The 27413-nt window shown below is 48.1% G+C and overlaps 1 protein-coding gene across 1 annotated transcript; it reads left to right on the top strand.

Annotated features, from left to right (window-relative positions):
- Window positions 1-26864, top strand: HK1 (hexokinase 1). Its single transcript, XM_031602899.2, has 18 exons — window positions 1-158; window positions 5363-5525; window positions 8320-8468; window positions 11564-11683; window positions 12844-12939; window positions 13896-13995; window positions 14087-14270; window positions 14824-14979; window positions 16377-16610; window positions 17185-17489; window positions 17744-17892; window positions 18000-18119; window positions 19071-19166; window positions 20065-20164; window positions 21345-21528; window positions 23793-23948; window positions 24109-24342; window positions 25021-26864. Exons 1-18 carry the CDS (start codon window positions 96-98, stop codon window positions 25163-25165), a joined length of 2754 nt encoding a protein of 917 aa, XP_031458759.2. The 5' UTR covers window positions 1-95; the 3' UTR covers window positions 25166-26864.
- The last annotated feature ends 549 nt before the right edge of the window (window positions 26865-27413 follow it).

Raw genomic sequence — 27413 nt, forward strand, 5'->3', positions numbered from 1 at the left:
GGAGGAGGAGGAGGAGTGGAGGAAGGGGAGGCGCCGCGGCCATCCCGGGGCGCCGCATCGCTGCGTGCGCGGAGCCGCCCGCTGCAGCCGGCAGGATGATCGCCGCCCAGCTCCTGGCCTACTACTTCACCGAGCTCAAGGAGGACCAGGTCAAAAAGGTAGGGTTCAGCCTCGAGGAGAATGGGCTGCATCCCCGACGCAGCCCAAGTGCCTGCTTTTTTTTTTTTTTTTTTTTTCCCCCCTAAATTATTTATTTTGCTGCCGTCGTTGCTTTGTCCCCATGGCCACCCCGCTATGGGCGGCACAGCCGTGAGCCTCGCCCAGCCCGAGCAAGGTGAGGTGGGCACGGCCGGGGTGCCGTGCTGCTGATGGGGATGGGTGCAACCCCAGGGGCCGTTCCTGGCACCGGCATCCTTCAACAGGGCATTGCTCCTCTCCGGGCCGCCGTGGGCATCCATCGCTCAGCAATTGCTTGCAGATCGTTTTTGAGTTACATCTCGCCGTGGCTTCTGAATGTATAAACCGCGATGCTTGGAAGGGAGAAGTTGCTCCATGGGTATTTTTGTTTCTTCTCCTGCATTAAGCAGCACGGTTGGCGGTGGTGATGCACAGCACGGGGTAGATACAAACATGGCAGGGAGGTCCTGGCTGAGCATGCTGCAGGGCTGGGGGAGCAGGGAGCCCAGGGCTGGGGATGTGGGGATGCAAATCAGGAAAATAATTGCGAATGTCACCAGGCCCCGCTGTGCTGCCGGGCTGACGTCACAGAGCGGAGGCTTCCCTTCCCTTCCTTTCTGCCACCTCCTCCGGCGCTGCTACGTGACCCGCTCGGCGCAGCCCAGTGCCCACCAAAGGCATCCATTCCTACTGTACTGTGGGGAAGCCTGGGCCGTGGCATTGGCAGGGCTGCTCTATGGGGCTCACCCTGCAGGAGGGGGCACCTCCTCTCTGTGGCTCCTGCCTGTGCCCAGGGGCACTGCCCTGCCTGCCGTCCGTTTGTCCCTTGCATCACCCCCAAGCAGCACCCCTTTTGCTCCCCATCTCCTTCCGCTGTTTTGCTTTTTGGCTCTTCCGTTCTGCAGCTCTTGTGAGGAGCTGGAAGGCCTTCAGCCCCCGCAGTAGCAGCTCCTTGCTCCCAAAGGCCCTTCTTTCCCTTTCCCATAGGATTTGTGCACGCTGCAGCCGGTGCTGGGCCTGCGTGCCTGGGTGAGGCCTCCCCTGTCCGGCTGTGCTGTTATATTTAGCAACCCCAGATAAGCGTAGGGTTGCATGCTGTTGTGCTGCGTGGGGAAAGCCGAGAGGGAGCAAGTAGGCCTCCAAGGTACTCTTGGGGGTTATTTATTGCAGACTGGTTTGGTAGCATGAGCTGCTGATGGCATGGCAAATCATTTGGATGGGGAGCAGTGAGGCATTCTTCGGTTTGGAAACTAAAATGAAATCCAGTAAGAGAAAAGCAGGATGCCCGTTCTGGAGGACTTCAGACATCTGCTCCTGCCTACATGACTTTTGGGCAGGTGTTGAGCCCCCTCGCTTGGATGTCCATAGGTGGAGTCTCTGTGCTGCTCAGCCCCTGTGTAACCCCCAGGCTGGTTCCAGGCTCTTGATTCAGACTCCCTCAGCCTGAGGAGCAGCGTCTGCTGCTTCTGTGTTGCTGGATGTTAGGCGCTCTCTTACATTTGAGAGGAATTCTGGCCCCACCTTGCAGGTTTTGGAGCATTGTACAGGGCGAGTCACAGCAGGCAGGAGGAGCAAGGCAGTGTGTAGGGTGCTGAAGGACACGCAAAGCCTTGCACACTTGCACATGAGCCTGCTGCGCAGAAGCAAGCAGGTGACGTGCAATGCCATGTACTACCCAAATAGGGTGGTTTGACTGGGTCATGACTGAATGCTTTGGTCCCAGCAGGTTTGTGCCTGCTGAGCTGCCTCTGGAGTGGGGAGCACAAGGTGTTGCCTGATTGCCCTGTCAGGGGAACAATGCCTTTTTGTCGTGTTGCCTGACACAAGAAGAAAAAAATCTTTTGAGAGTGACACCAAAATTATTTACCTTGAAAAGAATGTGATGGAACAGGGCATAAAATGTAGGTATTAAGAAAACCCCTAGAGCTCTGTCCCGTTGTGTAAAGGCTTCTCAGAAACCAATCTGATAAACTAAGGTTAGGATGGCTGAGCTGCCTGATGTAACGTGTAGCTCCTGGTGAATCTTTCCGAGGAGCACAGATCTGCAGGAAGGTGTTGGCATGGGGATGGGCTTTACACAAAGGCTATGCTGGTACAAAAGGTGTTAATGATTTCTGAAGTTATGGGAGTGCCCTGCTCTTGGATGCTGCTGGCAGTGTCTGAGTAATTGGCTGTGTGTTACGTAGAATCACAGAGCCACAGAATGGTTTGGGTTGGAAGGAACCTCAAAGCCCACCCAGCCCCAACCCCTGCCATGGGATGGCTGTCCCCCAGCAGCTCAGACTGCCCAGGGTCCCATCCATGGCACTGTGCACCTCCAGGGATGGGGTACCCAGCTCTGGGCAGCAGTGCCAGCTCTTTACCACTCTCTGAGTGAAGAATTTCCTCCTAACATCTAACCTAAATCTCAAGTCTTTTAGTTTACAGCCATTCCCCCTTTTCCTATCACTATCAGTCCACGTAAAAAGTTGCTCCACTTCCTGCTTATAAGCTCCTTTCAGGTACTGAGAGACTGCTATCAGGTGTCCATGGAGCCTTCCTTGTCTTCCGCAGAGTGTGTGAGGATGTGCCCTCAGTGCTATTTGTTGCATTATCCACTCACGATGATCCACACCTTCCCATGGGGCTCCTGCAACATTCAAAATTTCCAACAGCCCTTTTCTCCCAGTACAAAGAGTCTTTTTTATGTGACCGAGAAAAATTACCTGTGTGTGGTTTGGATGATGAAATCCCATTTTTTTAAAAAAATATTTGCAAGTTCCGTCTGGCTGTTAAAAAACATTTTAAAAAAATGGAAATAAGGAAAGCTCCTGGAGGCTTGCACAGCAGCAATGAGGGAGGATGCCCATCCTGGAGGCAGCTACATACAGCAGTGTTTTCTGCTCCTTGCTGCTTGCACTGTGTGCAGGGCTGTGCTTGGCTGGCTGCTACCAGGAGTCCCGTTGTCCCTGCTGCCCTGCTGCCACATCCCTTTGGATAAGGCTGGGATTTGCTCTCTGATCGGCTTTGGCCACGAGCAGAGTGGGGTGTTATTAAACCTCCCTCCCGTAATCCAGCCCCCATCTCCCTGCCCAGTTATTCACTGATGTTTGCTGAGGGTTTTCCCTCAGAGGAGTGCTGCTTTTCCCTTTGGCTGTCCTGATGAGATGACTAACCCTTTTCCTGCCTGGGAGATAATAGCTATTCCCCCCGCCTCCCTCCCCAAACTAATACACAGGAGCTATTTTGTTTTGAAGTGTGGTTCTGTCCTCACCTCCCCTCCTCCCTGCCCCATGAGTGCCAGCCGTGGAGATGGCTTCAGCATGATGCTCCTAGCCTGGTGAGGCTGATGGCTCTCACTGGCCTTTCAAGGGGAAACCAGAGCCCTGCCTCCCATTTTTCCCCACTGCAGGAGGGCAGCTCTAGGAGCATGGGCTTGCCTGGTCCTGACTGTGCAAACACCAAAAGCTGCACTCACGGCTGGGTGAGGTGGAACTCAGGGCCTCAGCCCTGTTTTCAGAAGGAGGGTGCAGTGTTGTAAGGGGGTGTTTTCATGGCATGATGCATTAGTGTAGCTGTCACTGGGGGATTTGGGTGATGGGGCCTCTGAGCGGCGGCGTGGGCTGCTGACAGCCATGATAGCTCCAGTCCCCTCCCTCCTTTAAAAGGGAATAACCTCGGGCTCTGACATCACTGCTGAGCAGGCTCTGCTAAAAAAAGCTCTGGCGGCATTTGCAGTGGCAGAGAGAGACCTTCCTGCAGTGTGGCACCAGCCTCAGCACCTGTCTGTCCACACGCTGCTTGGTGATGTGGAAGGTCTGCTCTGCCCGGCTTTGCAGCCCCACGTTTCAGCCCCCAGCCCTGCTGTTCTGGATCTGGCTGGTGCCATCTGTGCCCCTTCCTTGGCTGCACAAGTACCTCTCACTGGAGTACATCTGGTTTGGGTTGATACACTATCTGGTACTGCAGAATTGCTTTTTGCAGAGCAATCCAAGTGGCGCCGAGTTTATGACCAGCTTAGAGTCTAATTATATTTTGGCTGTCTGTGTTTCCTTCATGTTTGGCATTATCCATCATTTCCTGTATCAAAGTCCCAGGTATATGGAGTGTTTACATATATACACTTTTCAAGGGGGTGTTTTCTTGTTGCTCCTGCTGAGACATAACATCAGCGGGGAGATGAGTGCTCTCGAGGCTTCCACAGCAGCAGAGGAGATGCAGAGCCCCTGCACAGAGGTGTGGCTTTGGATCAGGTGGTTCTTTCGGTTTTGCTGAGGACAGAAAACATGAGCAGGGCTTTATTTCCTCGATGCTGCTAAGCTACGAGCAAAAGCAGTCCCAAAGGTGTGGCTTCAGTTTGAACCTTTTGTGTGCCATTTGCAGAATCAAGTTTCTGAGGCAAATAATAAATGAAGGCATGAATAGACTGGCAGCTTAGATGGACGGAGTGGGACATACATTTGGCAAGGACTCCCAAGGCTGAGTTGTACTTCTGAGGTGCAAAACATCTCTCACTCTTCCTGGTGTTGAAGATGGGTGTAACGTTATGGAAAGCAATGTTACCAGGAATCTGGAAACATCTCTTTTTTCCAGGGTGATGAAGGTCCTGTCTTCGGAAGCCAGAAGGGAGAAGTCAACCACTTTTAATTTGACATTTTGTGTTGAGGAAGAAGACTCAACCTGCCCACAGCAAAGTTCTGCCTCTGCCCAGCCTCTGGCTGAGATGGTTCTGCAGCAGCATAGGGAAGGTGCTCTGGTCCTCGGGAATCATTTTTCAGCTATTAACATAGTGCTGAAATTGCTGCAGCGGGTCCTTAGCAATTGAAGATTTCAACTCGAGACACTTTGGTGCGTTGCAGCAATGCCTGCATCCCCCCATGTAGGATGTTTAGCTTTGGTTTATCAGCTTGTGGATAGTCAGGAGAGATGAGAGGTGGGGGAAGGCTGGCAGTAAAGGTGTGAGGCTTTGGGTAAGTTTTTTTTTTTGTTGTTGGAAAGAGAATGCAGAGTGATGTGGAGCTGGGCCTTGCCTTGGGAAGGTAGCACTCGTACTTCTTGGTTTTGTATCAAAAGACGAGGCATGAAGTGCTCAACGGTGTTGCTGGCTTTTATCTTTGTATTGTCCGTGTAATTCAGGAGTAGTACCTCGTATAGCTCTGCTTGGGCACCTTGGGACATCTATTCTTGTGTTCATCTCTCTCCCCAGATCGATAAATACCTTTACGCCATGCGGCTCTCCGACGAAACTCTGATAGACATCATGGCTCGCTTCCGGAGAGAAATGAAGAACGGCCTCTCCAGAGATTTTAACCCAACAGCTACAGTGAAAATGCTCCCTACCTTTGTGAGGTCTATTCCTGATGGCTCAGGTAAGGATCTGAGAATTTTCTTTATTGAAGATGGCGTGCTTCATGGGATACCTGTTAGAAATGGTCCAAAGCACTACTCAGAGTAGTAGTTGGAATTGTCTGGCAGGTGGAATTCTTTGATAGCTCTGCTATCTGTTGTGTTCTTGCCACCTTATGCTTTTTTAATTTCAACACAATTTTCTGTTTAAAAAATAAAGATAGAACAAGCACAATTCCTGTGTCTTCCTTAATTTAGCACTGCTAACTGTTATGTTGCAATGTTGTGTGGAAATTTGCAGCCTGTTGAGAAAGGTAGCTGCTGCATGCAGCTGGGTCATGGACAGGGCTTGCTCTAAGGGACTGCAGGAGAAGCAACCACATGCAAGTGCTGCTATAGTTTTGTAGATTGTTCCATGAATGAACTGGGGATGTGGTGTGGCACGGGGAAAGGGGCACTGCCTGGTCCCTCCTGCTCCTCTGGCTCCAGCATCTTTGTGGTATAAAGTTTAGATTCAGTGCTGCTAGGTGAGTTTCTTTTCCTGTCCAAGAGGAAACTGTCACTTAGCATACAGAAAGCTTTAGGTTTTGTTCAGAGCAGTTCTTTTTAATGCAGAAGGATAGCTCTTACTAAATGTTACCTTGCTATGAGTCTGGCTGGAAATCAGCAGCACTGATCTGTCAGTTTGCTGCTAGGGAAGCTGTTTCTGAAGTGCAGGATTTGTTTGAAGTATGTACTGAGGTGCATTTAGGCTTGAAAAAAGGCCATCTGGCCTAGTGTTGATTTTTCATTTATTTATTGAAGGTAATGGTATTTGCATTCAAGAAATGATACCCTGTAACGATAAAGCTTATTCAGGTATTTGGCTTAATGAGATGCTCCTGGTAAATGTTTGCTTCCAGTCTTGCCCTGATGAAGGTGAGGGACTGAATCTGTGATGCAGACCCCAGTAGGAAAACTGCATGTGCAATTTGGATGTGTTCACATTTTCAATGACATCTTCAGCGGTACAAAGCAATTCAAAGCCTCAGTGTTCAGAAGCAGGCAGACAGGCACTGCACAGTCCTTATCTCAGCAAACTGAGTTTGCCCATGTCTTAGGCAGTGTGAAGAGAAGGCTGCATTGCAATGCAGTGCAATTCTAAGGGCTGGTAGGAGTCATGGGCTCCACTGTCTTTTTATTATATATTTTGTAAGCAGGCTGTAGCTCTTTGTAATTTCTTGTGTGCTGCTGTTTTGTTTGCTGTGTTAGACCACAATGTTGCAAAACCATAAGGGCTTCTGCAGTGCGTTTGCCTCTTTTGGCTATTGGAGGGCTTTGCTGAGTGGATCAGGGCTCCTGGGGTGGTGGGGTGATGCGGAGGAGCTGTGAGACTGGAGAAGTCGTGGCCTGATGTGGGACAGTTATCTCAGAGGTGAGTTTGAGTCTGCTAATCCATACGGTACATTGCATACCCTGTGTTTTGGCAGCAGTGTGGAGTCAGACAGCTCTGAGAGTGGAGCTGAACTTCGAAACGGCACGACACATCAATAGATATTGATCTTCTCAGCTGCGAGAGCTCTTTCCATGTAGAATTTAGTTAGAAGTGGAGAAATTATGATGTTGGGAATGGCCTTCCCATAGGCATAGAATAAAGTTGGAACAGCCTTAGGCGCAAGCATGAGGAGTGCTACGGGATGGAATTGGCAATATGGAAGGCAGCTGGGAGGTGAAGCTCATCCCACTTGCAGTGCAGAATACTTCTGGCGCTGTCAGAAAGTAGAAACCAATAAAAAACAAGGGTGAGAAAGCACTGCGTGCCTGTTCTGCTTCCCTCAGAGCAGCCTGGTTGAGCCGTGGATGCTGTGCGCACATGCAGGTGCTTGCAAATAGCCTCAGTGATTAGCTGCAGCCTGGCCACACATGGCTGTTTGCTAAGGTGTGCTTGCTGCTTCCCCAAATGCTATCTTTTCGCAGACTTCAGTGATGGCTGTCTTTGTTTGCTCCCTCTTTGATAAGACAAGATAGCAGGAGCAGTTCAGTCAGATGGTATTTGCCTTGCTCTCCAGGGGTACTGACAGTGTCATTTCCCAGATAGCTGGAACTCAGGTTTGTGTATTTGGCTTCAGACTTCTGAAATACTTCCCAGTGCAGAGGGGGATGGAGGCACCCCCACTTCTGCCCTGCTCCTGGCGAGGTGCTTAGGAGCTCTATGCAAAGGCTTGCAGATTCAAGTAACTCCTGCAGCAGCACAGGGCTCTGCGTGGTGTTTCAGGTTGCCATTTCTCTGACTTCTGTTATATGACTGCAGATTGCACTGAATCTCTGCTTCTAGGGGTGGAATGAGTGACTCCTGCTTAACTACATTTCCCTGTAATCTGTTGATTTCAGAGCAGAGCACAAACCAGCCACTATTCGCTGCTACTTGCCAAAGTGACACAGGCTTACTTACAACACAAGGCGGGCTCATCAGTGCTCTGGCATCCCTTCATTTCCTCTTCTTTTTCCAACATCCTTTCAGCTTTCTCCTGAGATCCTTGCTCTGCCAGCTTAGTCATGAGATCTGGATACAAACTGCCCGCTCTCGGTTCATTCTTTCTGGATGAGCCCTCACTGCAGTTACCCAGGCGTCAATGGCAGCTGTCCTTGCCTTTGCACCATTTTCATCTTCAGCTGCAGGGAACGAAGCTGATGCTTTGCGTGGATGCCCCACAGCTAAAGACTTGCTTGCCATAAGCACTGTGCATTTCTCTGTGCATTGTAATTAATAGAGTTTATTTTTTCCCAAATGTGTGTTGCGTGCAGTTTTTAATCACCTGTGTTTTGTTTTCCACATAGAGAAAGGAGATTTCATCGCTCTGGATCTCGGCGGTTCTTACTTTCGAATTCTGCGGGTGAAAGTATCGCATGAAAAAAAGCAGACGGTACAAATGGAAAGTGAAATTTATAATACACCTGAAGATATCATTCATGGCAGTGGGACACGGGTAAGTGCCTCTTCCTTATGACTCCTCCCTAAAGATTCACCGCTTTCACTCTGCACTTTTTGGAAAAGAGCACAGAAATGACCAGAGCATCTTAACAGTTCCACGCATGGATGCCCTACAGCTCTTTGTCAATATTGAGAATAAATAAGCTGTAGTTAGTAACAGAGCATTCATGCCTGCTACTGCTCTGCTGTCATTGTGCAGGAGATTTTTGGCTGAATTAGGAGAAAATAGGCCCAGAAATAAAAAATCCAGTATTTCCAGCATCTCTCCTTCCAGAGATAGGAATGGAAGGCAGGAAGATGACTTAGTATTGTAGGCAAATGGCATGACCGACCCTGCAATTCTAACACAGTTGAGACTGGATGGAGGAACAAGAGGGACAATAAGGAGAAGCTGGGAGAGTAGACGTCAGCTCTGCATTCTTTCCTGGGCTCTGTTGTGTTTGTGTTTTGGTTTTTAAATATCCCAAGGCCGTTCTGCTGTTGGGAGCCAGCAGCGTGGAGCTCAGGCTGATAGGTTCTCTCATAGCTTTTTAACTGGGAGAGGGAGCAAGGATGGCTTCCAGTGACTCATGGTGGGCAGTACTTCTGGTATTTAAGTAACAGGAAAAAGAGGGCTGACCATCACCAAAATTGCATCCGGGTCGTAATTGTCTTGTGACAATATGTGACCACGACTGAAATGCTTGTTGTGAGACTTGACAGGAAAACATGGCAGATGCCTGGGAGGCACACAGGCAGGTGATGATTTGGTACTTATGAGTGATGCATGTGGCTGAGGTTTGTGAGATCTCTGAGCCAGATTAGTGGAATACTTGGACTGAACTGCCTGCACAGGGTAGGCTATGAATATGTTTTTCAGCAGACTGAGTGATTAATTTTGGTGAGTTATACTCTTTTAGCCTAATCACCTTATTGAAGGGATTGCATTTTATGGCTTCGTGCCTTGCTGGCACAGTATGTTTTGATATTTCCTACTTTATTGCATTCAAAGTTCTGCTTTTCCCCATCTGTCAGGAGCGGCCTGACAGCTTTGACAGTTGGAGACAGTTCGCTGTCAAAGTCAAGGGCAAAACTCTCACTGACTCCTACAATGTAATAGCAGGTCTAAAATTTGTAAGAAGTCTGTGTTTTGTGTCAGCACAACAAATGGGAGCACATGTGATGCTTGATTTCAGTGTTGCTTTCTGTGTTGGAGGTAGCCCTTGGGTTTGTGACTGTTCTCCAGATCTGAAGGTTTCCTTGCTCCTTTTAAGTCCTCCCTATTCAGCAGTCTGAGCCTGAGCTCAGGTCTGCAGCTGCCTGCCAAAGCCTGCTGGCTGCCCACTTGGTGCATCCTTGAGGAAACCTCTCAGGGCCCAACTGGAGCAGGCGACGTCATGGCCAGAGTCATGGCCTGGATGCTTGGTTGTGATGAGGTGGGGGGGTCAGCCTCTGCTCCCAGCCAACAGCAATGAGAGGCAGTGGCCTCAGGTTGTGCCAGAGGAGGTTCAGTTGGGTATTAGCACGCGTTTATCCTCTGAAAGAACAATGCTGCAGTGGCACAAGCTGCCCAGGGAGGTGATGGGTTCACTGTCCCTGGAGGTATTACTGAGCCGTGGAGATGTGGCACCGAGGCACATGGGTGGGTGAGGGTGGACTGGGGTTGGGTTGGCTGAGCTGAGAGGGCTTTTCCAACCTTAATGATTCTATAATCCTATCTACAATACTGCTGGGCTTTCAGTACTGCACACCTGCGGGTGGGCAGTGATTTGGACTTTTCCTCCATCTGCCTGCCTCACTTGTGTGAAATCCTCAAGAACTTGTGATGTTGCCTCTACCATCCTAGCAGAACTGGTTATTTGTGAGATGTGGATGTTAGTATGGATATGGGGAGCACACAGATTCATCCTTCAGTCCTCTTAGGAAACAACGTACTGCGCTTAATGGCAGCAAAATCAATAAATGCCTCCCTTTTTTTCCCCTTCTTTTGAGCAATGCCGTTGTTCTGTGCTTTACTGAAAACAGTAGCACACCCAGAGCATGCATTATTGAGCAGACACAGCTACTGTAACGTGAAGAATGTAGCTAATAGTTAACTGGATTTGCCCATGCACGTTTTGGGTCGGAGCGGTGCGCGTGCCTTGCTGCGTGCCTCCTGAGTCACCGTGTGCTGTCTGCAGCCTGCCTGCCTGCTGACCTGCAGAAGGGCATTCCAGTGGGCTGCCAGGGCCTGCACAGCCAGCTGCACTGGGAATGCTGAGGGATCTTCTGTAGTCAGACTTATGAAGCATGCCCTGTCTCTTCTTGACGTGGTCGTGATTTGTTGCATAAGAGAGGAATTTTGCAGCAATGTCTTTAGTCAATATCTCTGTTTCCTGCTCTCCAAACTCCTGAGGGGTTTACACTTGGCCCCTGGCTGTTGCCTGTAATCCTGCTAGCAGCTGGAGCTTTCATTAGAGTATATGGCAAGATACTTTCAAATGAAAAACAAAACAGAGATGTAGGCTGGTGTTATTACTGTGTGCCTCCCGGAGAAGCCATTGTGTCTTATTACTTCACTGTAGTTGTTCTTTTCACATTCAACTCTCCCTCATCTGGACAGGAGTGCAGTGTGCCCATGCTGTATCACTGTGCATCCAGCAAAGTGTCCTTGATCAGCCCCAGACAGAAAAGGGCAGCGTCTTCCCTGGGAAACCACCATTGCTGGGCTTAATCAAATTAGATCTCATTTTAGGAACGAGTTAAAGGTGTTCTGTTAAATCTTAAGGTTGCACACACCACTCATTGACCCAGTTCAAACAGCCAGACATTCCTCTTGGTGTTCATGATCGTCTGTAGTGCTCTGCTGTCTCTCTGTAAATTGTTCTCAGTGAATCTGCAAGGGCTAATTGCACCCAACAGATAGCTTTTTGTACTCCCTTCCAATTATCCCCCTCAGTGTTTTAAATAGCACGGGACATGTATACGGCTTGAGAGTATTTCTGTAGTTCTGTCAATAACATCTCTAAAAATCTGGAGTAGATCTTTTCCCCTTTCTCCTCACATGTTGTGGAAGTGTGCTCTCCCTCAATCCGTACCTCTAATCACGGCACTTTTCTGCTCTTCTTGCAGCTTTTTGATCATGTTGCTGAATGCCTGGGAGACTTTATGGAGAAACAACAAATCAAAGACAAGAAGTTACCAGTTGGGTTTACCTTTTCTTTCCCATGCAGACAATCTAAGCTGGATGAGGTAAGAAGACTGCACGCCTTTCTTAACATGCAGAAGAGCATGTTATTCAAACAATGCTATGAAAGCAGAATCCCAGACAGGTTTCATGTTTTTGGAGTAAGTGAGTGCTGTGCTTCACTGTCAGATTGGTATTTGTGCTTCTGTGCGAAGAAGCCGGTTAGCAGATGACAAAGAGGCATCTGATGTTTTATACAGTCTCTGCGGGAGCTCCTCAGGGTTGTGGTTTGCTGTGTAAACACAGCAGCAGGTTTGCAGCCTTTCACCTCTGTGTGGGGGAGAACTGGGAAGGGCCCATCCCGCTGCTGTACTTCCCAAGTGCACACACCGATTCAACTTGGGGTCTTCCTCGCAAGCAGTGGTGCTGAGCCATGCCCGCCTGGATATACTGCCTGGGAGCAACATGCTTTTGCATGCAAAACCCAGCCTTGCACGAAGTGACTGGTGTGATTCCCATGACAAGCGTGCTACAATATTTTCCTTCTTTTGCTCTTTATAGCACAAGTGACTCAGCAGCCTCCTGGTGCAGCGTTGCTATGGCAATGGCGTAGCAAATAGATGCAGGGAAGTCAACCCCATGTTGCACCTTTAGTAAGAGGTTGTGCTGTTAGAGCCTGACCTGTTTGCTAGCTTGCAGGGCTGCAGGCACCCTGGTGCACATCTCCCAGTGCTGGCACTGAGCAGGGCCAGTTGAGGCAGTGCTGATTACATTTCTCACTGTTTGAGCTGTGCAATGTATTTGAACTATGCTGTATATCAGGATTTTAAATAGAATTTATCATATTATACATGCTTTTTGCTGAGGTTCTTCTTTGTTTAACTTTTACATCTTGTTCTCTTGCCTCGTTTGTACTTATTTTCATTCTTTTCAGCATAGAAATTATTTTCATGCTTAGACTTTGTGTCTAAGCCTTGGCTATAATGACTTTTTATTTGTGTACATATGTTAAATATACACCTAATCCCAGTACTTACCTTTGAGCACAGGTACATACATAGGTGTTTAAGCATTTTAACCCTTGCTACATTTGCAATATTTCCATTTAAGAACAGAGACCCATAGATGCTGTTGAAGAACAAAATCTTGTTTTTAAAGGGAAAAAAGTAAAATTGACTTGCTTTTATGGTGGCACTGTTCTAAGGTTGCTCTCTCGTTTCATCAGGGTATTCTGATAACCTGGACAAAGCGCTTCAAAGCGAGCGGAGTGGAAGGAGCAGATGTTGTGAAGCTGCTTAACAAGGCCATCAAGAAACGTGGGGTAAATTGGGCTTTGGTTTTTTGTTTTTTTTTTCCTCTCTTAAGCTCTTCATCATAGCAAACTGGTGTTTCTGTGTCACAGACCTCTGTTCGCAGCACTGACGAGCACGTGGTGTGAGTGATGGTGCACTTGCATGTAGACGTGATGTTTGCTGGGAAAGATGAAGTGATCTCACCATTACTTTGTGGAAGCTGGAAGCTGTGATGCTCCTCGTAGCACAAAACTCAACTACTATGTTGTAGTTTGTTGCTGGCAATCTTCAGCAATTCTATCACCCTCTAAAAACTGAGGAAGTGCTGCCATTTGGGGCCACAGCTTTTCAGCAATACCCACACATTACATTCCTGAGAAACTGCATGTCATGGTTTGGGCTCCCCTGCAGCAGCTCAGCAAGTTGTGCTGTGGGCTGACATGGGAGAGAAGCAGAAGAGAAGAGGAGCTTTATGCTCAGTGAACTGTGTTCCTTGCAGTTTCTCACTGCTGATTTTATGGAGGGTGACAATAACCAGGTTGCTGATTTTAGACAAAGAGGCCTTGAGCATGAGATGGGATGAATTTGGGCTCATATAGTGAGATGGGGGTCAGCCTCTGCTCCCAGGTAATAGCAATAGGGCAAGAGATGATGGCCTCAAGTTATGCCAGGAGAGTGTCAGGCTGGGCATTAGGATATATTTCTCCTCAGAAAGAGCAGTGATGCAGTGGCACAGGCTGCCCAGGGAGGTGGGGGAGTTACTGTCCCTGGAAGTGTTGCCAAGCCATGGAGATGTGGCACTGTAGGACGTGGGCAATGGGGGTGGGCTGGGTGAACTGATAGGGCTTTTCCAATGCTAATGATTCTGTGATTTTATGATTCTCCCCTCTTCCTGGTGGAATTAGTTCTGAACAAACCAATGACAAACACAAGCAGTGGTTTCCAAAGAAGCCATATGGTACAAGTACTGTTTTTCCTCCATCAGGACTACGATGCAGATATCATGGCTGTTGTGAATGATACCGTTGGGACTATGATGACCTGTGGTTTTGATGACCAACGTTGTGAAGTTGGCTTGATCATTGGTAAGACGCATTTCTGCTGCAGAATTCATGGGGCTTTTTTTTCCCTTTGCCTGGCCTGCTTAGTTAGTACTTTCATGTCCTTTCCCTAAAGGCACTGGCACCAATGCCTGTTACATGGAGGAGATGCGGCACATTGACCTGGTGGAAGGGGACGAGGGCAGGATGTGCATAAACACAGAATGGGGGGCCTTTGGGGATGATGGCTCACTAGAAGACATCAGGACAGAGTTTGATAGAGAGATCGACCGTGGATCCCTAAATCCTGGCAAGCAATTGTGAGTAAGGCGGTTACTTATGAACTTTTGGGCTTTATTTGACGTGTGGTATGGTTCTGGCAAAATGTTTGCTCTCACCAGCAAAAGGAGGTGGTGGAATGGTCCAGGCATGATCACATTTTGCCTGCAGTTGGCCATCTGACAGGATGAGTGGTTGTTCCCTGTGCAGGTGGTCTTTGTGCCTCATTTTGTCTTTGCTTCAAAATTGCTCCTTTAGCAGCCCTGATGCAGACAGGTCCTTTCCGGAAGGAAGGATATAATCAAAGTTACCAAAGTCTTGATTAGGGCTATTTACTCCATTAGCTTCAATTCACAGCTTATCAACACAGCCCTTCCTGGAACCAGACAATTAAAGTTAACTCTTGCTGCTTTTCTTTGCTGCACTGCGTTCTCTTTTCCACTCATGTTGTGAATCCAGCAGTTCAAGAAAGCCTGACTTTGCCTGTGCCAATGCAAACCACTGTCTGGTGCATGTGGTGCAGATGCACAGCTGGTCTGTGCCTCTTTGTTTTGCCTGTGAACCCGTGGGTGACTGCTCTGCCCTCTCCTGCAGGTTTGAGAAGATGGTCAGTGGGATGTACATGGGGGAGCTGGTGAGGCTTATCCTGGTGAAGATGGCCAAGGAGGGACTGCTCTTTGAGGGAAGAATCACCCCTGAGCTTCTCACCAAAGGAAAGTTTGAGACAAAGCATGTTTCTGCCATTGAAAAGTGAGTACTCCCTTCTGCTCTGGTTTCCAAATGACTCTGAATGTTAGTTTTCCAGTCTCTTTTTTTTTGCTTTGCTGAGGAATGAGCTGCACTGGAGATGGCAGCCATCCTCCAGCATGGGTGCATATTGAACATGCGAGGAACCACAGGAGGCAGCCAACACCCTTTTCCCAAAGCCACCAGCCCCTCTGAGCTGAGAGGCAGCAGGTTTCTCCCTCTGTGTGGTTTGGGAGGCATGATGAAAGCCTCCCAACCACGCTGCTACAGTGTATGTACTGTGCTCTACCACTCAACCAGCTTTCAAAGACCTAAAAGTTGCTACCCTGCAGCTAAACGTGGGAATGAATTGGCTTAGTGCCTCCTCTCAAATACTTGTGTTGCTTCTTGCTGTATCCACGGGATCGCTGGGCAGCAAGAAAACAAGTGTGACAAGGCAGAGCATTCAGTCTCGTAGGCAGTGCTGGGCGACCTCTGAGCTATGCGCCAGTTGGTTTCTTACAGTGTCATCACCCTTTCGGTCAGTGCTTACTGGCTCTGTCCCCCCACGTTCTAAAAATTCACATCACTGGGGTAATTGTGCTGTAGTGACTGGGCCAGCTTTTCTCTTTGAAAAGCTTCCGATTTTGGTGCTCGTGTATGAAGGTACTGTTGATTGTGAGTGCAGTGCCAAGGGGACAGGCAGTGACTCCTTGCAAGCTGTCTTGTCTGAACAGCTTTCCAGTGAATGTGTGGGTCCATTCGTGCTGGCCTCAGATCCATGTGGAGTCAGTGTAGTGATGAACAACAGTGAGAAAAAATGTAGATATTGAGGAACTTGGTTATCAGGAGCAAAATTACTCCTGAAATTCTACCTCACCGCCCAAAGAGCACTTTGGTTGTAAGTAGGGGGCACATTCCTGTGCAGCTTCAAATTTCTAGCTGGTGCTAGCTATGTGCAAGAGTGCTTGAAGAGATGTATGGGAGTGCAGTGATGACAGCAAGATATACAGCTCTTGTTTTTGTCTTGGAAATGACTGAGCTGCACATGAGTGAGTTTTGCCAGAAACTGCTTTCAGACTGGGTTCTAGCATGGGAAAATTGAGTGTGAGAGGCAGAAATTCAGTGAGATTGTAAAAGTCTGAAAAGAGAGCCATTAGGATGAATCACTTAGGCAACCTTCACTCAGGGTTTTGTTTTCCACGCTGCTTAACTGAATGGGTGCTGGATTAGCTATGCACTCAGACCTGTGCTGAGTGGTGGGGCTGGTGCTTCCAGCTCCAGAGAAGCTGGTTCAAGTCTAAAGAGTTGGTCTTCCTAGCCCCTTTCTCATATGCTGTGCAGCAAGACATGTGGCTGAACGTGTCTCACTCCTATATTTTATAGCCGAAGGAGTTCTCATTACTACCCTTTCTTTGTAGGAGCAAAGAAGGTTTGAACAAAGCCAAAGAAATCTTAACCCGCCTGGGGGTGGAGCCGTCCCACGAGGACTGCATCGCAGTCCAGCACGTCTGCACCATCGTGTCCTTCCGCTCGGCCAACCTGGTGGCCTCCACACTGGGTGCCATCCTCAACCAACTGCGGGATAACAAAGGGGTTGGCCGCCTCCGCACCACTGTGGGCGTCGATGGCTCCCTCTACAAGATGCATCCACAGTGAGTTCCCCTGCTCGGCTCTAACCACAGCTTCTGTTTTGCAAAGAGTTGGGTGTGTAATCCCAAGATGTCACCCAGATTGGATGTGAAATGATGAGGTGTCCAAAACGTGGCTGTGGGGCATTCAGTCTGAGATGGGGATCTTATTGGGAAGGAAAGATGCCTTTAACTGAAGAGTGAGATTAAAAACACAAACCAACCAATGAAAAAAAACACCAAACAAAACAAACAACAAAAAACAACACCCAAAGACAACAAAGCAGCCAAAACCCTGAAGTGATTGCATACTCCAGTGTCAATGAAAGCTATGGTAGTCTCTGAGTAGATATTCTCTCAGAGGGTCTCAATAGATGTCTCAGAAGGAGACTTCGTTTACACAGAGTATACAGCTGTGCAGATGGGTTTGGCTTTGGGGAGGACCTACATTAAGGTACTTAGGAATTCAGGCGGAAAGGGACAGTGAGGAAGAGCTGCTCTTCCCTGGCAGTTTACCCACTTGAAAGGCTGTAGCTCGAGATTCTGGGGCGCAGTGGGGAGGCAACACATAGGATGAACTCACAGCCTCTCCCTGCAGGTACGCTCGGCGCTTGCACAAAACCACCCGGCGCCTGGTGCCTGACTCAGATGTGCGGTTCCTGCTGTCAGAGAGCGGCAGTGGGAAAGGGGCGGCGATGGTGACGGCGGTGGCATACCGGCTGTCGGAGCAGCACCGGCTCATCGACGAAACGCTGGCTGAGTTCAAACTCACCCATGAGCAGCTGCTGCAGGTGAAGAAGAGGATGAGGACAGAGATGGAAGCAGGCCTGAAGAAGAAGAGTCACGAGACTGCCAAAGTGAAAATGCTGCCCACCTTTGTCCGCAGCACGCCAGATGGCACAGGTATGGGACTACCATAGCTGGAGAGGGGGATGCGACTTGGCTGCGGGGCACCCAGTGTGAGCTCCCTGCAATGAGATTTGGGTTTGGTGAAGGGTGAGCAGATCTGTTGTAATGAAAGAGAAGACTCCTTCAAAAGAGAAAATCCCAGTCCCAGGCACCCTGTGTTGCATTTGTGCATTTGTGCTGCAGGCAGCCCAACCCCATGTCTTTGCTTCTTGTTCTTGAAATGTATACGCACATGTATTCTTTTACAGAGAACGGAGACTTTCTGGCACTTGACCTTGGAGGCACAAACTTCAGAGTGTTGCTGGTGAAAATTCGCAGTGGTAAAAGGAGAACAGTTGAAATGCACAACAAGATCTATGCAATTCCTATAGAGGTGATGCAGGGTACGGGAGAAGAAGTGAGTATCCGTGTTTCTCTTCCACAGCACTGCTGTTTTTTTATGTAGCTTTTTGAAGAGCATTATCGTGATGTACAACTTCAAATACTTGACTCTTCTCTTTAAAGCTGTTTGACCACATTGTTACCTGCATTTCGGACTTCCTGGATTATATGGGAATAAAAGGTGCACGGCTTCCTCTTGGCTTCACGTTCTCCTTCCCTTGCAAGCAGACCAGTCTGGATGCTGTGAGTTCCTTAATTTTTTTGAATCTGCTTTTGTGCTTATGCTAGGCCTGAATTCTCTGCCTTTGTATCACCCATTGGGCACTTACAGGGAGGTCGTAAGAGGGGAGGGTTCATGCTCTGACTATGACTAGTACAGCTTCTCCTATAAATAGTTTTTTTTTAAGGCAGTGATGCAAATGCTGGTTAGCCCATGGCTGTGACAGATAAGAGCATTTAAGTTTTCCATGATGGCAGTATGCCTTTTTTTAATGCAACATGTTTTTTTCCAACCATATAAACACACTGGACTGTGGTACTTCCCTGGTTATGTGAGCAGTAAGCAGCACTGGCTCTGTCCCCCCTTGCTGCCAGATGCTCCTTCCCAGGCTGATCTGGTTCTGCCAGATGAACCAGGGACTGCTCTAGCCTGCAGTTCCTGTCGAATTCTTCTGCTGCCACATATCACCACCAATTCCATCTGTGCAGCTGTTAATAATTTCTTGTTCTCTTTTTTTGTTGTTGTTTTTGGAAGAAAGTTGCGTTCTTTATTTTTTGAGTTTGTTGTGTTGCTGCAGTTTGGGCAATAGTTTTGTCTCCTGGTGTGATGGCTTTGTAGCAAGCTGTGCTTTCAAAAAGAAGTAATTTCTGTCTCGAACTAAGATGTCTGATGTTTTGCTTTTTTGTTTTAACTGTCTTCTTCTGTCTTTGGGCATGATGCAGAATGATTCACACATTAGCAAGTGTTTCTGTCCTGGAAATCTGGAGACTGAGCGTGGTTAGTAGTGTTAGATGCAAATTCCAGAGATAACAGAACCTGCTGTATAACTACATACTAGAGCACTTCACATTTCGAGTGTATATGCAGGGAAATTATTAGGTAGAAGTACTCAATGATGTTCCCTTAGAGGGATATGGGATTTGGGGCACTCTGCAGTACATCAGGAAATGTGATAACCTTTGCTTTCTTTGTAGGGTATCCTTCTCAACTGGACAAAAGGATTCAAAGCTACAGACTGTGAGGGAGAAGACGTTGTGTATTTGCTAAGAGAAGGAATTAAAAGAAGAGAGGTGATTTTACTTTTCCTTCCTCTTAATTCTCCCTCCCCTGCCTACAGAGCCTACAGAGCTCCTGGTTAGGCTGGCTCCCTCTGGTGGGGCTAGTGTGCCTTGAGGAAGCAGGCTGTGCCTCCTGCCCTGCATGGAAGGTCCAGACACAGCAACTTTGGTGGCTTGTGGCTCTGCCGGCCACAGGTCCTGGTCACCACATAGGGCAGTCTAGGAGAAATGTGACAGTTCAGCCACCAAACTGCAACTGCTGCTGAAAATGAACCATGCTGGGGAATTTCTTTACCTAGTTTTTTTTTTTTTTTTTTTTTTTTTTCCCTAGAGCCTTCTGACTTTGCTAAATTGAACAGAGCTTTCAAAGCAGTTTTCAAGCCCTGTGGTGATTGCCACTGCATCAGAGCACTGAGAAAGCAGGAGTATTCAATGTAGTGGCTGTAGGAATGCTTCTCAGTGCACCCTAAATGGCAGGCTTTGCCCCTGTAACACTTGTTCTGTAAAAAGCTTCAAGCAACTTAACAGATCCTTTCTAGTAAGGGAAGAAAATAACCAGAGGACAGCATGAAATTTAACTGAATTTTATCAGCAAGTGCTGCTGGATTTGCTACTACGCTATTGAAATACAGAATGGCAATAGCTCTCTGCCATGTGCCTGTATATAAGATCTGTACTCAACTATGCATAAGCCAAAGAGAACAACTGGGAAAGTACTTTCTTCTGTTGCTACAGTCTTTAGTAGGTAGAGCATGAAAGGTGCCGTAGCTGCTTGCTGGTATGTTAACTTCTGACTTCTGCACATGTGAAATCAGGCCAGTACTTGGTAGTGTCCCCTTTGGTGTTGCCTTTAGTGTGGGGGGTTTCTTCAAACCCAGAGTTCTCACTGTTATTTTTTTCTTTTCCCAAGGAGTTTGACTTGGATGTAGTAGCTGTAGTGAATGATACGGTGGGCACGATGATGACTTGTGCTTATGAAGACCCAAACTGTGAAATTGGACTCATTGTGGGTATGTGTTTGATATACTTCTGTCTGTATTCTCATGGGGACATCCCTGTGCTTTTCTGAATCAGTGCACACAAAAGAAGGTTCTGATTGACAAAATGCATTGGCTACCAGCTCCCTTCCTAGCAGTTGAACAGCTGAAATCACAGAATCACAGAATAACCAGGGTTGGAAGGGACCACAAGGATCATGAACCTCCAACCCCCCTGCCACATGCAGGGCACCAACCTCCACATTTAATACTAGACCAGGCTGCCCAGGGTCCCATCCAATCTGGCCTTGAACACCTCCAGGGATGGGGCATCCACAACCTCTCTAGGCAGCCTGTTCCAGCACCTCACCACTCTCATAGTAAAGAACTTAACTCCACAGGTGACTGCTGATGCCTTTGCACATGTCATGCCTGGGCTTTGGCTATCCCTATGGCATAGATAGTGTGAATTAACAAAGTTCTCCAGAGGGATGAGTTCTCTGGCCCTTTCCCAGTGAGAAAGAAAAGAGATTAAAGCATCTGTGAGCTTAAACAATGCTTTCACATTGGCTTTGAGGAAGATAAAATATTACCAATTACTCCTTCAGACAGCTGAAGAATGTCCAGGATGAGTCAGCACAGTGCAGTGTGGGTAGGAAGCCGTGTCTGTGCTGCTCCATCGCTGACATGTTTGCAGGAGGAGTTCCCTGCAGGAAGGGCATCACGTCCTTGGGATGCTGTGAGCATCCTCTGTCTGTGCTGCAGCCCTGCCAGGCACACTGTGCAGCTGCTGTCTGCGTGCAGAGCAGGGACTTGGTAGGTGGCCTGGGATAATGAGAGCAAAAGCCCCAAGGCTTTAGCAGCCCCCTGTCCCATGCTTGAATTGTTTTGGCCACTGAATACTTTGGAAACTGCCACAGGTGAGACTGGGTGTCTGCTTTTTGTCTGCTGGCAACAAGAGATCATCTACAGCCTGTCAGTCTGCAATTGACTTTTGTGCATCAGAAAAAAAATCACCCAAGAAAACAAGCAAAAACTAAGCAATACCCTGCCACTAGCCACTAAAATCCCTGGGGCTTTCTTTGCTTGATGCCTCAGAACTTCCTGAAGTTTTCCCTTCGCCAGATTTTCCCCCAGATTTCACAGGTCTGTGGGCTTTGTGGAAGGTGACTGCCAGGAATTTCAATATTTTTTCAATGTTTTCTCTATTCAGGAACTGGCAGCAATGCCTGTTACATGGAGGAGATGAGAAACATAGAGATGGTGGATGGTGAGCAAGGACGGATGTGTGTGAACATGGAGTGGGGAGCGTTCGGGGATAATGGATGCCTGGACGATATCAGGACAATATATGACAAAGCAGTTGATGACTATTCACTAAATGCTGGAAAGCAAAGGTACTGTGGGATAAATGCTGTGCTGAGAATAAGCCAGGCTGCCTCAAATGCTCTTAAGGGAGAACTGGATTTCTCCCAGATCTCAGAAAGGAGAGGTTAAGAGTGGAGAATGACTCCGTTCTGTACTGTGTGATTTCTCCCTTCTCTGCTTCTCTTTTTCTAGCCTCCAAGAGAGCAAACATCTTCTATATCTTCTACTGTCTTCTATATTGGCAGTTGAGGTCCTTATCATTGCCAAGCTGTTCTGCAGCAGCATCTCTGTGTCTTCTTTACAAAGCCCTAAGTTCATTTAACTACTATCAAATTTCTTTGCCAGCCCTTTGGGTGGGTAGAGCACTTAGGTCCACTGAGCGTCTGCCCAGTGCTTGTTTGCTGCTGTGGAACTGTGGTGGGTTCTTGGTGAGAGTCTCAGGAGTCTTCTGATTAATGAGGCACCCTGTTTCTCATCCCATGTTGTATGCAGGGGTTTAAGATGGCTTGTCATTCTTGTGCTTTTGATCTCAGTTCAGTCTCTTTTAGCTGAACTCTCTCTGTAAAGAGCTCTGCCTCTTGGAATTGTAGAATTACATGATGGCTTGGGTAGGTACAGACCTCAAAATCATCTAGCTCCAACCTCTGCAGGGCTGAAATGCTCAACCTAAACCTGCTGGCATGGTTTGGAGCTTAAAACTGGTCACTGTAATGCAGTTATGAGCTCTCTATCAGTTGCAGCCAATTCTTGTTTGAGGCAGATTTCTGGGTAATGTGGTACATTAGAGGACCTGCCTTTCTTGGCCCCATTTTTTGGGGACTCAGCTCTTGTGTGAGCAAGTGTTTCCCTGTGCCCTGCAAGAAGGGGCTGACAAGGAGGTGGACCCAGCATGCCATTACTGTGCTGACACACATGTGCTGCCTCATGCCCAGACTGCTATTTTTCATTTCTCTGCAGCAATGCATAAAAAAACTGTGCAAATAAAGTAAATCTGCCTGGGAACCTCAGGGATGTGTGCAAGTAGGAAGGTCCCTGGGGAAGCTCTTGGGAGGTTAGAGTGCAGACAGACGCAGAGGGGCAGACACTGATTGAGGCTGATGCAGCAGTGGAGCTGGCATAGAGTAAGCAACCATAGGTGGGAGGCTGCCAGGGAGAATAATTGATTCCAGAAAGAGTTGGGCACTCAGGGCCCTTACTGGGTACAAGCCTGGGAGAGCTCCTGGTATTAAATGGACTGCATGGCCTGCTTCCAGGTGGCTGCTCTGCTGGGCTCAGTTCCCTACAGGGCAGGAACCCTGCTTAGAGCTTCAGGAGGTGAAATAAAGGATGCATCACTGAAAGCACTTTTCACTAAATGAAAAAGTGTTCAGTTCTCATTGCTAAGGGCACAGCTCGGTTACGGAGCACAGAATGCTCCTTTCACACCAGAATGATGCTGGAAGGGAAGGAGAGCCAAACAGACTCCTGTCCTCAGCACAGGGCTGCCCACGGCCGCATGGAGCACCACTACTTGGTGTGTGCCAGGAGGAAGTCTGCGAGTGGAAAACATTCCCTCTCTGCAGACTGGGGTGGGAAACTAGGGTCTGTGTGCTGAGTGAGAGGTTCGAAATGGCTTGGTTCCTCCTGCTGGCTTTTGAACTACTTAGTTCCCTACTGGAAATCAGGTGCTGGAATTAATTGAAAAGCCCAAACCAGCCCTGGTTGCCTGGATTGCTAACATACAGGTCAGTGACCCTGGGAATGTGCTGACAATACCTCTTCACTTTTTTTTTTTTTTTTTTTTTTTTTTAACTGTCAAGGGGTATTTTGCAGCACTCCCTTAAAAATGCTGCACTGGGAGTGATCATACCTCGTGACTTTGCTGTATTTTTCCTGCATGGAGCCACTGAGCTTTTTCTACTCAAGGTCCTATCCATGCTTTGAGAGGACTCCCCACACTCTGGACAATGGCTACAGGTTTTCCCCGGGTTCTGCTCAGCTCTTTGCTAAGGAATGCACAGCAAACAGCTTCCATCCAGACACCATTTGGCTCTCTGGCAACAATTTTTCATTTCTTTTGTCTGGGAGAAATATTAGCTGTCATTAACAACTGCCTGCCTGGGGGGAAATGGACATGAGGAATATGTGAGGTACTTTTAGATGGACTCACAAGGTTCTCTAGTGAGTGTTTGTGCTTTTTCTTGGCATAATAAATGACTGTTCTTTTTCAATTGGTTTGCATGTTTCATGCCCTGCCTGCACATGTTCCTCTGTCAGGTGTGCCTCTGAGCTGTGCTGCTGTCTTACCTTGTAGGTATGAGAAGATGATCAGTGGGATGTACCTGGGGGAAATAGTCCGCAATATTTTGATTGACTTCACCAAACGAGGGTTCCTGTTCAGAGGGCAGATCTCAGAGACGCTGAAGACCAGGCATATCTTTGAAACCAAGTTCCTTTCACAGATTGAGAGGTAAGGGCGTCATGTGGGAGGCTGTGCAGAGTGAATCAGTGTGGTAACACTGGTGCTGCTGGTGGAGCCTGACAGTGGAAGCAGCTGTTGATGCAGTGAGGCTCCTGCCAGTGGCTCAGCTGAGGAAAGCCTTTAATGCTGTGTTCTTCTGCTCCCACAGTGACAGGTTAGCCTTGCTTCAGGTGCGAACCATTCTCCAGCAACTGGGGCTCAACAGCACGTGCGATGACAGTATCATTGTCAAGACAGTGTGCGGAGCGGTGTCGAAGCGAGCGGCTCAGTTGTGTGGTGCCGGAATGGCTGCAGTTGTAGATAAAATTAGGGAGAACAGAGGCTTAGAGCACCTGGAGATAACGGTTGGTGTGGATGGGACTCTGTACAAATTACACCCACAGTGAGTATTCACCTCTGTGTTTGTTTTGCGACCTGTAGTGCGTTGCTGCATGTTCTTTTCCCAAGTGGTTTCACTTGTTTGCTAGGATGAGAGCCAGGGAAAAGAGATCTTAATCAGGGTTGGCTGGAGCCTTCTAGAGGGTTATGAGAGGATCAAGGAAGACTTGTGAAGGACTCAGGGGGCTGTTACAAGCTGAAGGTGACACAGCTTGCTGAACAGGTTTGAGGCCATGTAGCAAGGGAATGGTCTCTTGGCTATGTACAGGCAATGAAAAGCAACTTGAGTGCCTGATGCCTCTCTGGGAGATGGCTCTGCTCATCAGGGGGAGGGGATGGACCACTAGGAAGCAGCAACAGGCAAAGGCAGGGGGTCTAGCACAGCTAGGTCCACAGGGAGGACAGGAATAGTACCTGTCTCCAGTGTAAGGGCATAGATGAGAAGGAGAAGAGCACACAATATTTTTTTTTCCACTTTGCTGTGGTTCTAGTGGTCCAGGTAGCCCCATGTGAAGAGAGAGAGAGAAAAGACCTCTGCTCCCAGTCTTCTCACCCACTATAGTTTCCAGCATTTAGGTGCCTCTGCTGTGCTAAGGGGAGCACTGCAAAGGCCTGCAGCAGCGCTGTGCTCTGCAGGTGCTGCAAGACCTCCCTTGTTCACTGCCATTGTTTCCCTTTGCAGCTTTTCGAGGATTATGCACCAAACAGTCAAAGATCTGGCACCCAAGTGTGATGTGACTTTCCTGCTCTCGGAGGACGGCAGCGGGAAAGGGGCAGCGCTCATCACGGCGGTGGGATGCAGGCTTCGTGATGCCGAGCAGAACTGAACTCCACAACCCTGGCCTTGAGTCTGTCTCGTGAGCACCTTCTCCTAAAGCAGCGACTGCGTAGTCTGAACTGGTTTAAAAAAAAAAAAAAGGAAAGAAAGAAAAGAAAGAAAACAACAGAACTCACTGCTTTATCGGGAAAAAAAAATGCAACTAATGACATAAAAAGAATAGGATACAAGATAGAATGTGTGCTGTTAATAATATCTCCTGTTTATGGACCCCAATCTGCATGTTTCTTATTCACCTTGTTGGTACCTTCCCCATCTGTAGGTCATGGAAAAAACTGGTCTATAATTTCTGCAGTTACAAAACAATCGGTTGTTGTCCGAGATGAAATTTCCCCAATTGATGTGCGTTGAGATCTGCCACTGCGTCGTACCGAGTGTGACCTTTGCAGCTTCCCTGTGAAGTGCACTGCCAGCACGCTGACCACCATGCCCGGGTGCTGATGCTTTCTGTGAAAGGGAAGCAACAGTTCCCTCCCACAGATCTACCTGCTGTTGTTTTGTTTAAGGCCACTTTGGAAGAATTGCGGTGTGTCGGCGCTGTGCACGCACGTAACTCTATAGTGGGATTTGACAACGCGACTTACTTGCTTTCTTGATGCCTGTTTTGTCATGGTAAAATTAAAGTAAACGCCCTTGTCCCACTGGTCTGGTTCCACTGGTATTTCCCCTCGCTTCTGTGAGTGGTGTTGTGTTACTGAGCAAAATCTGTAACATTTTGGCACGAAATCCCTACGGAGTCCAACAAAGCGGCTAGTGATTGGGGTAATCCAAATCTTCAGACCCGGGAAATCAGTAAACCTATGGTCCCTGGGCTGTGCTGTCTTCATCTGTTTAAAGAGTTCTTAGGAAAGTTATTTTTTATCTCTTCTTGTTAGTTTAGCTCAGGGTGTGTGGCTGCCCTCCTAGGAATCTGCAGCTCAGTAGTATCGCTCAGACTGTACTTCTGCCTCTCGCCTTAAATGGGTATTTGCTTCCACACAAAGCTTTAATCTTTAGTACTGTTAAGCAGGCACTCAGAACACGAGCATTCAGCTAGAGTTAATGACCAGAAAGGAACGTGAGGGCTTCATTTTAAGCTTGACGTTGAGGACCTAAACAAACCACAAAGACAACATCAGGCCCGGCTTATTCCAAGGACTAAAGCGATGACAAAGACCGTGTACACTTGGCGCATCCTGCCCTCTGTCGAGTCGATGCCATTATTGTATTTGCACAGCAGTCAGTTGCATTACTTACACTGCGAAGCAGTTAGGAAGGCAAAAGCTAAATAACACTTGCCAGTCGCTCTGCTTTCTGCAAGGAGGGAGACCACGCAGCAGTGCTGAATTCCCACTCTTTTACCAAAATACACGTGAAGTCTCTGCATGGTTCTCCCCACTCTCTTCTCCCGCAGAAAGTAGCTGACAGCGTGCGGGCTGCTCCTCTTCGTCCTCTTGCCACCCCTAAGATTTGGATTGCCCTACCTATCGATAACATTTCAATATGCGTTATGGTGCACTGTGAGTGAATGTTGTAAAGTAACATGTGAGTCACAAACAGTCATTGCAGCTTTAAGTGTGTCTACCTGAAAAATTGCATGCCTGACTGGTTTTGCAAAGGTAGAGAGTCTTTTTACTTTGCACACTAGTAGCTCTGATACTAGTGTTACGTGGTTTTTGTGACAATATTAAACTTTTTGATGTGCGTTACCTGGTGTTTAGTGGTTCTTTCTGGAAGAGGTGCTGTTGGCTGCCAGCTTAGTGCTTTGGGAAGAGTTATTGCGCAGGGAGAGCCAGAACCTAATCCTGGTAGTGCCTGTTTTTAGTTAGTTAGTTTGTTTGTTTGTTTTGTGTGTGTGTGTGTGTGTGTTTATTCCAACAGGGTGCCTGTCATGCAGGCCTCTATGCCTGGTGCTCCCTCTCATAGCTCAGCAGAGGCACAGAGCTGACAGCACCCTGATCTTAGAGTGACTGAGTTTTGGAGGTGAAGAACACAGGTTTGTTGGATTTTGTTAGTTGGATGCAGCTCATAGCAAGCAGGAAGGGAGTTTGTATTTCTAACTGTGTGACCTTCCTACCACAGGCTATGTACTCCATGAGAAACAGCGGGACCTTCTGGGGCTTCCATTTCCAAACTGCTTCTTACCCTTAGAGAATAGAAGTCCTCAGAGTCTGCTGCATGTGAGAGAGGTTTGGCTTGTGAGAATTAAAATACAGAGCTCACTGGGGAGGTGTTCTTTGCTTCTCTGCAGCATGAGT

Source organism: Phasianus colchicus, chromosome 8 (assembly GCF_987193195.1).
Source record: "Phasianus colchicus chromosome 8, bPhaCol1.hap1.1, whole genome shotgun sequence".
In the NCBI taxonomy this organism is placed as follows: domain Eukaryota; kingdom Metazoa; phylum Chordata; class Aves; order Galliformes; family Phasianidae; genus Phasianus; species Phasianus colchicus.

Excerpts from the sequence above, each read along its gene's own strand:
- HK1 (XM_031602899.2), top strand. The coding sequence starts at position 96 with ATGATCGCCGCCCAGCTCCTGGCCTACTACTTCACCGAGCTCAAGGAG. Across the intron at positions 5,526-8,319 it reads GTCTATTCCTGATGGCTCAG|AGAAAGGAGATTTCATCGCT; the intron begins GTAAGGATCTGA and ends TTTTCCACATAG. Across the intron at positions 19,167-20,064 it reads AAGGAATTAAAAGAAGAGAG|GAGTTTGACTTGGATGTAGT; the intron begins GTGATTTTACTT and ends TCTTTTCCCAAG.